The 13,776-nt window shown below is 41.7% G+C and overlaps 1 protein-coding gene across 1 annotated transcript in view; it reads left to right on the forward strand.

Moving 5' to 3' along the window:
- The window catches only part of MNAT1 (MNAT1 component of CDK activating kinase), a 206,665-nt gene extending 195,014 nt beyond the window's left edge, over positions 1–11,651 (forward strand). The window contains exon 8 of the mRNA XM_006110770.4: positions 11,152–11,651. Within this exon, the coding sequence (XP_006110832.2) occupies positions 11,152–11,272 (121 nt within the window). The 3' untranslated portion in view covers positions 11,273–11,651. The remainder of the gene's footprint in view (positions 1–11,151) is intronic.
- The last annotated feature ends 2,125 nt before the right edge of the window (positions 11,652–13,776 follow it).

The raw sequence follows: 13,776 nt of genomic DNA on the forward strand, positions 1-13,776 counted from the left end.
ACCGTCTTGACAACCATTTCAATTAGAGCTCATGTTTGAAGGAGTCTAAGATGCAGTCTTGTGCATTGTAACACATATGTGGCCATATGACATTTCTGGCCCAGGTCCCAATCCAGGATATTTGCAGAGCGGAAACCTGGTCATCTGCGCACTTATTTTTTTAAATCTCACTATGTTGTCACCCAGCAGGCTAGAGATGATGCCAGGTTTGATAGAGCAGTGTTGCAATCCATATGCCCATGAATTTCCAAGCTCACTTCCTCAGGTACCACTTTGGAGCAGACTAACACGATGTAGACATGAGTAATCACTTGAAGAAAAAGCAACAGTTACTGACTTTTCGGTAGCTGTACTTCCAAGATATGTTGTTCATATCCATTCCATGACCCACTCTCCTGCCTTCTGTTACAGTTAACCAGCAAGAAAGGGGGGGAGATGGCTGGACCCCTTTTAATGCTGCACGAGCACATGGCACCAGAGGGCACTAGAGCCTGCCCAATAGATACCACCGAGAGAAAAATCTCCTGTGACTGGTGCTAGAAACTGGAGAATGGTCAACATCTCGGATAGTGTTGTTCTACCTGAATCTGATTGATTTAAAAAGACACATCTGGACAGACATCTGGGAGAACCGTATGGTCACTTGCCTGCCTGGTGCGAAGGTTGTGGATCTCTCGAGGCATCTGACTTGTGTGTAGTGCTGGGGAGGAGCTGGTGGTCGTGGTACATGTAGGTACCAATGACGTAGGGAAGGGTAGGAGAGATGTCCTGAAGGCCAAATTTAGGCTGCTAGGAAAGAGACTGAAATCCAGGACCTCTATGGTGGCATTCTCGGAAATGCTTCCAGTTCCACGTGCAGGGCCAGGTAGGCAGGTAGAGCTTCAGAGTCTCAATGTGTGGATGAGACGATGGTGTAGGGAAGAGGGGTTTGGATTTATTAGGAACTGGGGACACTTTTGGGAGAGGGGGAGCCTATACAGGAAGGATGGGTTCCACCTAAACCAGGGTGGAACCAGACTGCTGGCACTAAACATTAAAAAGGCCGTAAAGCAGTTTTTAAACTAAGAGATGGGGGAAAGCCAATTGGTGCAGAGATGCACGTAAATCGGAGGGAGACTTCTCTTAGAGGAGAATCCATTGATAGAGATTCTCTAAGCTGTAGTCAGAAAGAGAGGAGGGGAGAGGGCAAACCATGGGCCAGAGCAGACAAACAACCGCATACAAAGGAATCCAATGCATCAGGGAAGGGCAGACAAATAACCAGTGGCAAATTTCTGAAGTGCTTGTACACAAATGCTAGGAGTCTGATTAATAAGATGGGTGAACTAGAGTACCTCGTATTAAATGAGGAGATTGACATAATAGGCATCACTGAAACCTGGTGGAATGAGGAAAATCTGTGGGACACAATCATACCGGGATATAAAATATATAGAAAGGATAGAGCAGGCCGGGTGGGTGGCGGAGTGGCACTGTATGTGAAAGGTAATGTAGAATCAAATGAAATAAAAATAGTAAGTGAATCAACATGTTCAATAGAATCGCTATGGATAGTAATTCCATGCTCCAATAATAAGAAATTAGCAGTAGGGATATATTACCGACCACCTGACCAGGACAGCGATACTGACATTGAAATGCTAAGGGAGATTAGAGAGGCTTCCAAAATAAAGAACTCTATAATAATGGGGGATTTTAATTACCCCCATATTGACTGGATACATGTCACCTCAGGAAGAGAAGCGGAGATAAAATTTCTCAATGGCTTAAATGACTGCTTCTTGGAGCAGCTAGTGCAGGAACCCACAAGGGGAGAGGCAATTCTCAATTTAGTCTTGAGTGGAGCGCAGGATCAGGTCCAGGATATAACCGTTACAGGACCGCTTGGGAATAGTGACCATAATATAACAACATTCAACATTCCTGTGGTGGGAAGAACACCTCAGCAGTCCAGCACCCTGGCATTTAATTTCAAAAAGGGGAATTACACAAAAATGAGGAAGTTAGTTAAACAGAAATTAAAAGGCACAGTGACTAGAGCCAAATCCCTGAAAGCTGCATGGAAACTTTTTAAAGACACCATAATAGAGGCCCAACTTAAATGTATACCCCAAATTAAAAAACATAGCAAGAGACCTAAAAAAGAGTCACTGTGGCTTAACCACCATGTTAAAGAAGCAGTGAGGGACAAAAAGGTATCTTTTAAGAAGTGGAAGTCCAATCCTAGTGAGATAAATAGAAAGGAACATAAACACTGTCAAATCAAGTGTAAAAATGTAAGAAAAGCAAAAAAAGATTTTGAGGCACAGCTTGCCAAAAACTCAAAAAGAAATAACAAAATGTTTAAGTACATTAGAAGCAGGAAGCCTGCTAAAAAACCTGTGGGTCCCCTAGATGATCGAGCTATAAAACGAGCAATCAAGGACGATAAAGCCATTGCGGAGAAACTAAATGATTTCTTTGCTTCAGTCTTCATGGCTGAGGACATTGGGGAGATTCCTGAATCTGCACCGTCCTTTCTGGGTGATGAATCTGAGGAATTGTCCCGGATTGAAGTGTCATTAGAGGAGGTTTTGGAACAAATAGAAAAACTTAATGTTAACAAATCTCCGGGACCAAATGGCATTCATCCAAGGGTTCTAAAAGAACTAAAATGGGAAATTGCTGAGCTATTATCTGTGGTTTGTAACCTATCCTTTAAATCGGTTTCCGTACCTAATGACTGAAAGGTAGCTAACGTGACACCAATATTTAAAAAGGGCTCTAGAGGCGATCCTGGCAATTACAGACAGGTAAGTCTAACTTCAGTACCGGGCAAATTAGTTGAAACAATAGTAAAGAATAAAATTGTGAAGCATGTAGAAGAACATAATTTATTGGACAAAAGTCAACATGGTTTCTGTAAAGGGGAATCCTGTCTTACTAATCTATTAGAGTTCTTTGAAGGGGTTAACAAACATGCGGACAAGGGGGATCCAGTAGATATAGTATACTTGGATTTTGAGAGAGCCTTTGACAAGGACCCTCACCAAAGGCTCTTGTGTAAATTACATGGCCATGGGATAAGAGGGAAGGTCCTTTCTTGGATTGAGAACTGGTTAAAAGACAGGAAACAAAGGGTAGGAATAAATGGTAAATTTTCAGATTGGAGAGGAGTAACTAGTGGTGTACCCCAAGGGTCAGTCCTGGGACCAATCCTTTTCAACTTATTCATAAATGATCTGGAGAAAGGGGTAAGCAGTGAGGTAGTAAAGTTTGCAGATGATACCAAACTGTTTAGGATAGTCAAGACAGAAGCAGACTGTGAGGGACTCCCAAGAAGATCTCACCAAACTGAGTGACTGGGCAACAAAATGGCAAATGAAATTTAATGTGGATAAGTGTAAAGTAATGCACATCGGGAAAAATAACCCCAACTATACGTACAGTATGATGGGGGCTAATTTGGCTACGACAAATCAGGAAAGAGATCTTGGAGTTATCGTGGACAGTTCTCTGAAAACTTCCACACACTGTGCAGCGGCGGTCAAAAAGGCAAATAGGATGCTAGGAATTATTAAGAAAGGGATAGAAAATAAGACCCAGAATATCTTACTGCCCCTGTATAAAACTATGGTACGCCCACATCTTGAATACTGTGTACAGATATGGTCTTCTCACCTCAAAAAAGATATTTTTGCCTTGGAAAGGGTTCAGAAAAGGGCAACTAAAATGATTAGGGGTTTGGAACGGGTCCCATATGAGGAGAGGTTAAAGCGACTGGGACTTTTCAGTTTAGAAAAGAGGAGACTGAGGGGGGATATGATAGAGGTCTATAAAATCATGAGTGGTATGGAGAGGGCCGATAAAGAAAAGTTATTTATTAGTTCCCTAAATAGAAGAACTAGAGGACACCAAATGAAATTAATGGGGAGCAGGTTTAAAACTAATAAAAGAAAGTTCTTCTTCACACAGCATGTAGTCAACCTGTGGGACTCCTTGCCAGAGGAGGCTGTGAAGGCTAGGACTATAATAGAGTTTAAAGAGAAGCTAGATAATTTCATGGAGGTTAGGTCCATAAAAGGCTATTTGCCAGGGGATAAAATGGTGTCCTAGGCCTCTGTTTGTCAGAGGCTGGAGAGGGATGGCAGGAGACAAATTGCTTGATCATTGTCTTTGGTCCGCCCTCTCTGGGGCACCTGGTGCTGACCACTGTTGGTAGACTGGATACTGGGCTAGATGGACCTTTGGTCTGACCCAGTACGGCCGTTCTTATGTTCTTATGACATAAAACTCTAAAAAGAAGAATTGCGTTTAAGCAGGTCCAATTTTAAGTTTAAACTATTTGATTATGTTCCTTTTAATGTAATTGATACAGTTATAAAAGGTGACCATGCAAAAGGTCCACCAGAAAAGCCTTTATCAGAAAGCCTAAGTTAGAACAAGGTGCTGCCTTTTTGGAAATTAAAGTCGAGGGTCCCCTAGTCTTTCAGAAATGGGAGTGCTCCATTGATTGATTGAATACTGCTGACCACTGCTAGAGCAGTGTCCAGCCATGCTTTTGAAGGGAGGAGGGAAGTATAAGGGGAAGCTCACCCCCAAAAATGAATGATCAGTATGGCCTGGAAGATTCTAGGATAATTGTACACACTTTCCCTTGAAAACAGGAGGCTTGTTTCACATTATGATGAAAATGTGAAATTCCTCAAGACTCACAAAGAACAAAATAGAGTGGTTCTAACTGATGGGCTGGGTGAACGAGAGATCAGTAGCAACAGGTACAGAAAGAGGACTTGTTTGGGCAGAGTACTGGCAACATGGCAAATGGGAAGAACATAAAGCTCTAGTTTAGAGAACATATGGGTCTTTAACCTTATTCAAAAATAATAGTGCATGTTTTTTTAACCTTAGAGTTTAGTCTGCCCTCAGTAAAAACAAGATACATGAAAAACTATACACCAGAAAAAGCAAACCTCTTTTTCCTGATTTCTGCATGTAAGATTTACAGATACTTAAAATAAACCTATGAAAAACAGACATAGTGTGCTGGAATTTGCTAACTAGTCAGAGCAATTACCTACAGGTTCCAAAACCCAACTGAGCTTGACTTTTGGAAATAGACTTGGCAAGCTCTTTTTCCTGGTGCTGTTGTAAAGGTGTACATGAAAAGATACTGACCTCTGCCAGAAACCCCAGGAATCCAGTTCAGAGATGAACCTTGGTCATGAAGGAATTAAAATAACACAGATGTGAATTAATGTGAAAAAGGAGGCAAAACACTTATTTCTCATTGTGTGGTTTCAGCGTGGCAGATCCTTTTTAAAATGCTCTGGTGTACTACAGTAATTAAAGGAGTTAAGAACATTAAGTTGACATTACTTAACAAGAAAATAAATGCCTCACTTGAAAGCCAACAATGTATCATGTTTGTTTTATTGCGAAAAGCAAGAATTAATGCAAGTTGCCGAGGTAAAATTAGGTTTTAAATCTTTTCAGCAGTAATGATTTTGTGCTGCTTCAGAGATCATATACTAATTGATTGTAAATGCCATAATTTCTGTGGAATCAGACATCTTTATAAAACTGACTCCAAGTTGAAAGTCTCAGTCGGGTAGCCATGTTAGCCTGTATCTAAAAAACAAGTCATTCTGTAGTACCTTAAAGACTAACAGAAGAAGTGATTTGTGCCCACAAAATCTCATGATGCCATCTATATTCTCTTGTTAGTCTCTAATTGCAAGTTACTCTGAAATAACATCTACACTACGAGCCTTTATTTAGAAATAATGTTGAGCTGAAGGACTACTTACTCCGACTCATGGTAACCCTCACTTCACAAGGAAGTGAGTGTTCTTCCTTCGACTTCCTGCTATGTAGATAGCGCCAAAAGCCGAATTAAGCTATTTCGACTTCAACTACACAATTGACGTAGCTGAAGTTGCGCACTTTAATTCACCTCTAGCCCTGCTGTGTAGACGTATCCTAAGGTGTTACAGGACCACTTGTTGTTCTCCCATTTTAAGGTGATCTGGAAAGGGGGGAACAATAGATTGTCCTCCCACTCTTCTCCTCCCTGCAATGTCTGAGGAGGGTTTGAAAGGTTTTTCAAGAAAAGGTGTGTTTTGGAGGGATTACCCCTCCTTGCTTGTTTTTTACTATAATGAAATTAGGTCTTTTCTAGAAGATTCCATAGACGACTGGAGAACTATTAAGCTTCTGCCACAAGAAAAGCTTGATTAAGTGAGATGATGCTTATTAAGACTGTAAGTTAAATTTTCTAGTCCGACACCTTCAACACAGGAACAGTGCCGAACCAGCGAATTTGCTGAATCAAGGGAGGTCGGTATTGTCTAGCAGCATTATCATCTCTTCCACTGCTTATTAGGCTCTTAGAAGAAATATAGGGGTAAATTAGAACTAAATAACAGCACAGAACACTGAGCACCAGGTCTGGTGGCCGTAAACAAACTTTATGGGACCGCAGGAAACTTGACCATGCCCATGATAAGTGGACATCTAGCTCACTAAAATCATGCCAAACCACAGACGTACAAGAGAGGTTCAACATGTATAAAAACTCACTACTATTACAGGTGATGCTGGGCGTCATAAACTCTGGGGAAAAGCTGTCCTAACTCTTCCACAAAAACCAAGAACCATGGGACTTCATTCCCAATGTTTGGAAGGGCAATCCAAAGGAAAAAAAATCTTCATAAAAGAAAAGCAGGAGCTCTTTTATGCCTTCTTTCATATTCCATATAGTAACTAACAATAGCACAAACTTCCCTCTCCTCTTCCCCCATTTGTAGGTTACCACTGATGTTGAAAGGGCATTTCTTTGTACAGTGTAATGTCCATGTTGTTGAGAACTTATCTTTAGCATCATGAAGTCTTCCCGGCACTTGTCCGTATAAAGCCTGGATTTGGCAATAAAAGACTAACTCAATCTATTAATTTAGCATTTTACTAACAATAATTCAGTTAGAAATATCACTCAGGTCTGTGACTTATTAGGTGTGAGAAATAGTTTTCAAACTGTAATTAATCATTTTTGAATAAACTTTTTTACACATTTATGGCATCAATGGGGTATGACTGTTTATTATGATTTACCTATAAAAGCTGAGCTGTTTTATATACTCTTTATGGAAACAGTGCAGTCATAAATTAAAAGATGCAACTGTTTTGGATATTTTACTGGTGGTCCTCTACTTTCCTGCCAGAAGTGCAGCTGTTTTGGGTTTCTCAGGATAACATATAAAAATGCTGTGTGTGCATTGCAAGTTTATGCTTGAATTTCCAAGCCAGGGGTGGAATGACTCAACTTTCCCAGGAGCAACTTGTACTAAAATGTGATGAATCAAAACATATAGTTTAATCTCCGTGGCTTTCATTACAAATGAAATTCTCATTTATGGTCCTGTATCTGGCTTTTAAAGGTTGAGACAGCCACTCAACTGGTGATCTTTAGGCTGTAGACCTGGGGCTTTTTATATGCTCATCTGGTATAAATGGCAGTAGCTGCATCCAGGTAATTTACTCCAGCTGAGGATCTGGCCCTACATCTTTATTATGTGGAGGGCAGGGATTATGAGTTATGGCACTAAATGAAACACTCGAGCCCCATTTAACCCCATTTTTCTTGGTACAACACTGTCATTTTACTGGTTGTTCCAAGTGGGCCAAACAACTGCAGCGTTGGGCTCCTAAAAAGGGCTGGGGAGAGCATGAAAATTCAAGGTCACACAATGAGCCTAACCTCTTAAAAGCTTCAGGTGACTGGTTCAAATTTGGTCTAGGTATTTCTAGCCTTGTGTGAAATTGAGTTTCTGGTTCTGTGCTGATTAGGCCTTGGTTGGAGTATTGTGTCCCATTCTGGGCATCACATTTCAAGAAAGATGTGGAGAAGTTGGAGAAGGTCCAGAGAAGAGCAACAAAAATGATTAAAGATCTAGAGAACTTGACCTACAAGGGAAGACTGAAAGAACTGGGCTTGTTTAGTTTGGAAAAGAGAAGATTGAGAGGGGGTATGATAGCAGATTTCAAGTATCTAAAAGGGTGTTACAAGGAGGAGGGAGAAAAATTGTTTTCCTTAGCCTCTGAGGATAGGACAAGAAGCAATGGGCTTAAACTGCACCAAGGGAGGTTTATGTTGGACATTAGGAAAAACTTCCTGCCTGTCAGGGTGGTTAAACACTGAAATAAATTGCCTAGGGAGGTTGTGGAATCTCCATCTCTGGAGATATTTAAGAGCAGTTTGGATAGACATCTGTCAAGGATGATCTAGATCCATGCTTCTCAACCTCTTCTAAAAAAAAAAAAGAAAAAAAGTACCCTCAGTACCTACAGTTTTCAGATGTACACAATTTTTTTTCTACCATGGCAACACATTTGTTTAAACAATTTAATCGTAGCTGGGTGGGCGATGAAATTTTTGGGTGTAAAAAGTACAAAAATAATAAAACACTATAAAACTTTAAACAAAAATTCAGTTTTCTCCAAATTTCAGTTGTGTTGACATACCCCTAAGGATACTCGTACCACTGGTTGAGAAACACTGATCTAGATGGTGCTTGATCCTTTCCTGAGGGAAGGGGACTAGATTTGATGATCTCTCAAGGTTCCTCCCAGTTCTAGTATTCTGTGAGTCTATAACTCCACTTGCCAGTAAGGCATCTGGGGAAATCTATCTCTGATTCCAAATTCCTGTCTGTAAAATGGAGAAAATATTTACCTCACTGGGGTATTGTAAGGATTTGTTCACCAGTGGGTCTGGTTTTGCAATTTCCATGCACCAGTGTAACTTAATGGATTCCGTGGAATTCTAGATGTTCATTCTCAGAGCAGTTTTGGTGTCATTAAACCCACCAGCACCACTGGCATTCTGCTGGCAGTCTGTCATTAATAGTTCACATAGATCTACCCAAAGGTCTCTTGAGAACAATGTAGGGAAGCTTGTATTGCTGTTGTCCCTCTGTGCTTGTTCTGTGAGTTCCTAGGAGACTCTAGAATTCCATAGAACTATCTGACTCTATACAGACTGATACCTCTAATGTTCTTTACTCTGTAACTAGTCATTAAGAAAGGGATACATAACAAGACAGAAAATATCTTATTGCCTTTTTACAAATCCATGGTCTTCTCATATCTTGAATACTGTGTGCAGATATGGTCTTCACATCTCATAAAACATATATTGGAATTCGAAAAGGGTCAGAAAAGGCCAACAAAAATTATTAGGGATATGGAACAGTTGCCATATAAGGAGAGATTAATAAGACTGGGACTTTTCAGCCTGGAAAAGAGATGACTAAGGGGGTATATGATAGAGATCTACAAAACCTCTGGTGTGGAGAAAATAAATAAGGAAGAGTTATTTATGCCTTCCCGTAACACAAGAACTAGGGGTCACCAAAATGAAATGAATAGGCAGCAGGTTGAAAACAAAAGGAAATATTTCTTCACACAATGCACAGTTCACTTGTGGGCCTTCACAGCAGTCTCTGGTAGGGAGCTCACGACTAACAGAGTTTAGAAAAGAGCTAGATAAATTCATGGAAGATAGGTCCATCAGTGGCTTTTTCCCAGCATGGGCAGGAATAGTGTCCCTAGCCTCTGTTTATCAAAGTTGGTAATAGGTGACAAGATATCATTTGATGATTTACCTGTTCTGTCCATTCCCTCTGGGGTTCCTGGCATCGTCCACCATGGGAAGACAAGATAGAAGGGTCTTTGGTCTGACTCAATATGGCCGTTCTTATGTTCTTAAGTGCTTTAATTTACTCAACACAAATACCTAGATTTTGAAGAGAAGTAACAAAAGCAACTAAAAAAAATGCATAGATACAAATTGCATCTAGAAAAGCCAAAATTTGTGAGGATATCTAGGGATGCATTTTACATGCCCGCCTGTATTCTGCATCGGTGTTTCCCAGCTGGTGTGCCTGTATTCTGCATCTGTGTTTCCCAGCTGGTGTGCCATCAGGCCCAAACAGGTGCGCCATGGATTTTTTTTTTAAACTAGAAAACAAAAGAAAAGCTTTCCTTGTATTTGAATTACTGTTGGAGGTGGATTGCAGTTTGTAGTTTAGCTCTCCAGGATGTTAATGTGATGCATGCATCACATTCTGTCTTCCAAAGTGAGGTTAAGATAGCCCTGTGGAATGGGAGCAGAAAGGTGGGGGGAGGGAAAGGAGGGAAGTTGCCTTCTGATTGGTTGTCTGCCTTACTATCCTGCCTCCTTCAGGGGCTCAGCAACCAATCAGAGCTCAGTCATCCTCTTCTCCTCCCTTCTGCAGCCACCAGAGGTGGGGGAAAAGAGCCTCTGGAAGGGGAGTTGGGGACTCTGTTGCAGGGTTGAGAGGGGACAAGAACTCCAGGAGAAGCAGAGGTGAGGTGAAGCGAGGGTTGGGTGTGAGGTGAGGGAGCTAGGGGAGTAGAGCTGGTGCAGGTGAGGGGCAGAATTGGGGTGAGGAGGGGCCTGGATGGATGGAGGGTAAGAACAGAACTGATTTGGAGAGTGGGGCACAGGATTGTTTTGGCTGTTTGCGGGGGGGGGGGGGCAAAATTCATTGCTGGGCTTGGGATGAACAGATGTAAAGCTGAGAACTTCTGCAGCTGAGGCCAAATTCCTCCAATCCAATCCATTTGAGAGCCTTGTTTAGAATTGGTTCATGTCTCCAAATGAAATATGGTGGTGTCTCTCAAAATACTGAAAGGTGTAAAGGTGTGCCATGGCAGAAAAGGTTGGGAATCTGTGTTAACCACACATGGGCAGGTTCTTCCAGCACATCAGCTATAAGGTCCCTGAAATTTGTCTGAGAAGGTCTTTGAACCCTTGTTTTTTGAACTTTACAAGCCATATTGCACATTATCTTCTACTATTTGATCAGTAAAACTTTTAGAAATCTAGTTTTGATGACTATACAAAATACATTTGTATGTGGCCTGACTTGAATAATCTCTGTGCTTTACATATGTTAGAAATCACTCAGGATACTTTGCTTATTGATCAATTAAATGTATTTGATTGCTATAAATTGTCTTAGATTTCGAATAATGTTTTGACCATTCTTGGAAAAGTTTTCAATGTGGGAACTTAAAAAAAAAATCTTGGGCTTACCACAATATATATGATCGTTTGGGGGCTAAAACAATGCTTTTCTGTTTTAGATATCTAAACCATGTCCGAGCTACCTCTCCACAGGATCTTGCGGGAGGCTACACTTCCTCCCTTGCCTGTCACCGAGCCCTACAGGATGCTTTCAGTGGGCTTTTCTGGCATCCCAGCTAGCCTGCAGACCAGCCTGTGAGCAGTGGAGACTGGCCTGCAACAAGGAGCAAGTCAAGAAATGTCCAGTAAAACTGCTGTCCTCTGCACTATCGTTAACGTGCTGTCTCACTTTTCATGTAGATGTAAATTACTGAAACACAGCTGGCTTGACTAAAGTATTTTTAAAAGAAGTCTGCACAAGAGCTTTATAAAGTGGTGGATGCATTTTTGTGGAAGGGGAACTCTTTATTCATGTGGCACTTTCCTGAGAGGGGCTGAAGCAATAAGCCACATCTAATGGAAGATGTGAATAATTCAGCTATGGATGTTTGAGGTTTAGAAAAGAGACTTGTAAATTTTTTTTAAATAAAACCAGACGTTTTATTAAATTTTGTGGCTTCACTCTTATTGCAGGGTTTTATTTGCACAAGCATTTAAATGCCATTTTGATTATAAGTTGAGTCAATATTCAAACTTCTTTTTTCCCATAAAACTAGCTTCTCCAGCCTAGATGAGTGATCTAGAAAATAAGGCAACAAACCTTTGCTTCATTTTATTCCCTCCCCCAACATAGCTCCTTTATTAAGCAGAAGTGCTCTGTAGTTTAGAACAGTGGTCTCCAAACAATGGGACATGCCTAGGGTTTCCAGCTTTGGTTGGAGATTTTATCATATAACCTCTTTAATTAAAGTGTAATCTTTAATTTCTGGAGACTCCAGTACAATCCTGGAGGGTTGGCAACCTTAGGTGTGCCTCCTTTGGGGACTGCTGAGGACACCAGAGATGAGGATGTGAGGAGGCCAGGGCCAGCCCCCACAGGGCTGGAGAGAGAGCACCACACAGCCCTGCTCCACTCCAGCTCCTGGCCAGCCACAACTGCTCCCAGCTGGGTGGGTGATGGAGCACAGAGACATTCCATTACAAGTAAGGATGGAGGGGCACAAAAAGAAAAGTTTGGACACCACTAATTTAGAAGTTTCTCAGGGCAGGCAGCTCCATCTCCAGCCTCCTACTGCTTCATCTTACTTCCATAGGTGCTGACTTCCTCCCTATGCCAGTGACTTTCTACTCGGGGTATTCATCCCTCACTCTGTTTCAGTCCTGCCCCCACCTCGGTCCCTGCCTCTTCCATCCCTGCCCCACACCCTACCTCCACTCCTTCCACAAAAGCTCAACCCCTGCCCAACCTCTTTCCTCTCCCTAATCCCTCCTTACCTCCCCCCCCCCCCGTCATTAAGGGTATGTCTAGATTACATGCCTCTGCCAACAGAGGCATGTAAAATAGGCTACCCGACATAGTCAATGAAGCGGGGATTTAAATATCCCCGGCTTCATTAAAAATTACCGCCGCGCTGTGCCGGCTCAGCTGATTGTCGGCACAGCATGCAAGTCAAGACACGGATCGGTCGACAAGGAAAGCCTGTCAACCGCTCCTGTAAACCTTGTTTCATGAGGCATAACAGAGCAGTTGACAAAGGCTTCCCTTGTTGACCGATCTGCGTCTTGACTCACGTGCTGTGCCGACAATCAGCTGAGCCAGCACAGCATGACGGCCATTTTTATTTTAACGAAACCGGGGATATTTAAATCCCTGCTTCATTGACTATGTCGGGTAGCCTATTTTACATGCCTCTGTTGGCAGAGGCATGTAGTCTAGACATACCCTAAGAAAGGAATACATAAGAAAGCAGAAAATAGCTTACTGCCTCTTTATAAACCCATGGTATGACCACATCTTGAATAATGTGTGCAGATGTGGTCACATCTCAAAAAAGATATATTGCAATTGGAAAAGATTCAGAAAAGGGCAACAAAATGATTAGGGATATGGAACTGTTATGATATGAGGAGAGTACGACCGGGACTTTTCAGTGTTTGGAGGTTTTTTCTCACTCTGTACAAAAGGATGTTGTGATGGCCAAGATTTCAATAGGGTTAAAAAAAAATCATGGAGGATAGGTCAATCAATGGCTATTATCCAGGATGGGCAGAGATGGTATCCCTACTAAGGATGTTAACTAACAAGTAATTTACTAGTTGAGTAGTTGGAATTTCCACCGACTAGTTGATAGGCACTTCCACATTCCTCCTTTTGAAATGTACGAGAGCTCCCGACAGCGTTTCAAAGCAGCAGTGCCACACAGAGCCCAGACAGAGGCAGCAAGGTGGGGGAGGGAAGCAACTAGTCCTTAACATTCTTAGTCCCTACCCTGTTTTTCAGGGCTGGTAATCAGCAACAAGACATTGATCACTTAATAATTACCTGTTCTAGTCATTCCCTCTGGGGTTCTTGACATTGGCCACTGTTGGAAGACAGGATACTGGTCTAGATGGTATTTGACCAATTGGTCTGACCAATATGGGTCACATCTACCGCTTTCCCCCATCCACAAGGCTTTGCTACCCTGTCAAACAAAGCTATCAGATTGATTTGACACGATTTTTTCTTGACAAATCCAGGCAGACTATTATTTATCACCTTATCTTCTAGATGTTTTCACATTGATTCTTTAATTATTTGCTTT

The sequence above is a fragment of the Pelodiscus sinensis genome, chromosome 5, assembly GCF_052426305.1.
Source record: "Pelodiscus sinensis isolate ZL-2025 chromosome 5, ASM5242630v1, whole genome shotgun sequence".
Lineage (NCBI taxonomy): Eukaryota > Metazoa > Chordata > Testudines > Trionychidae > Pelodiscus > Pelodiscus sinensis.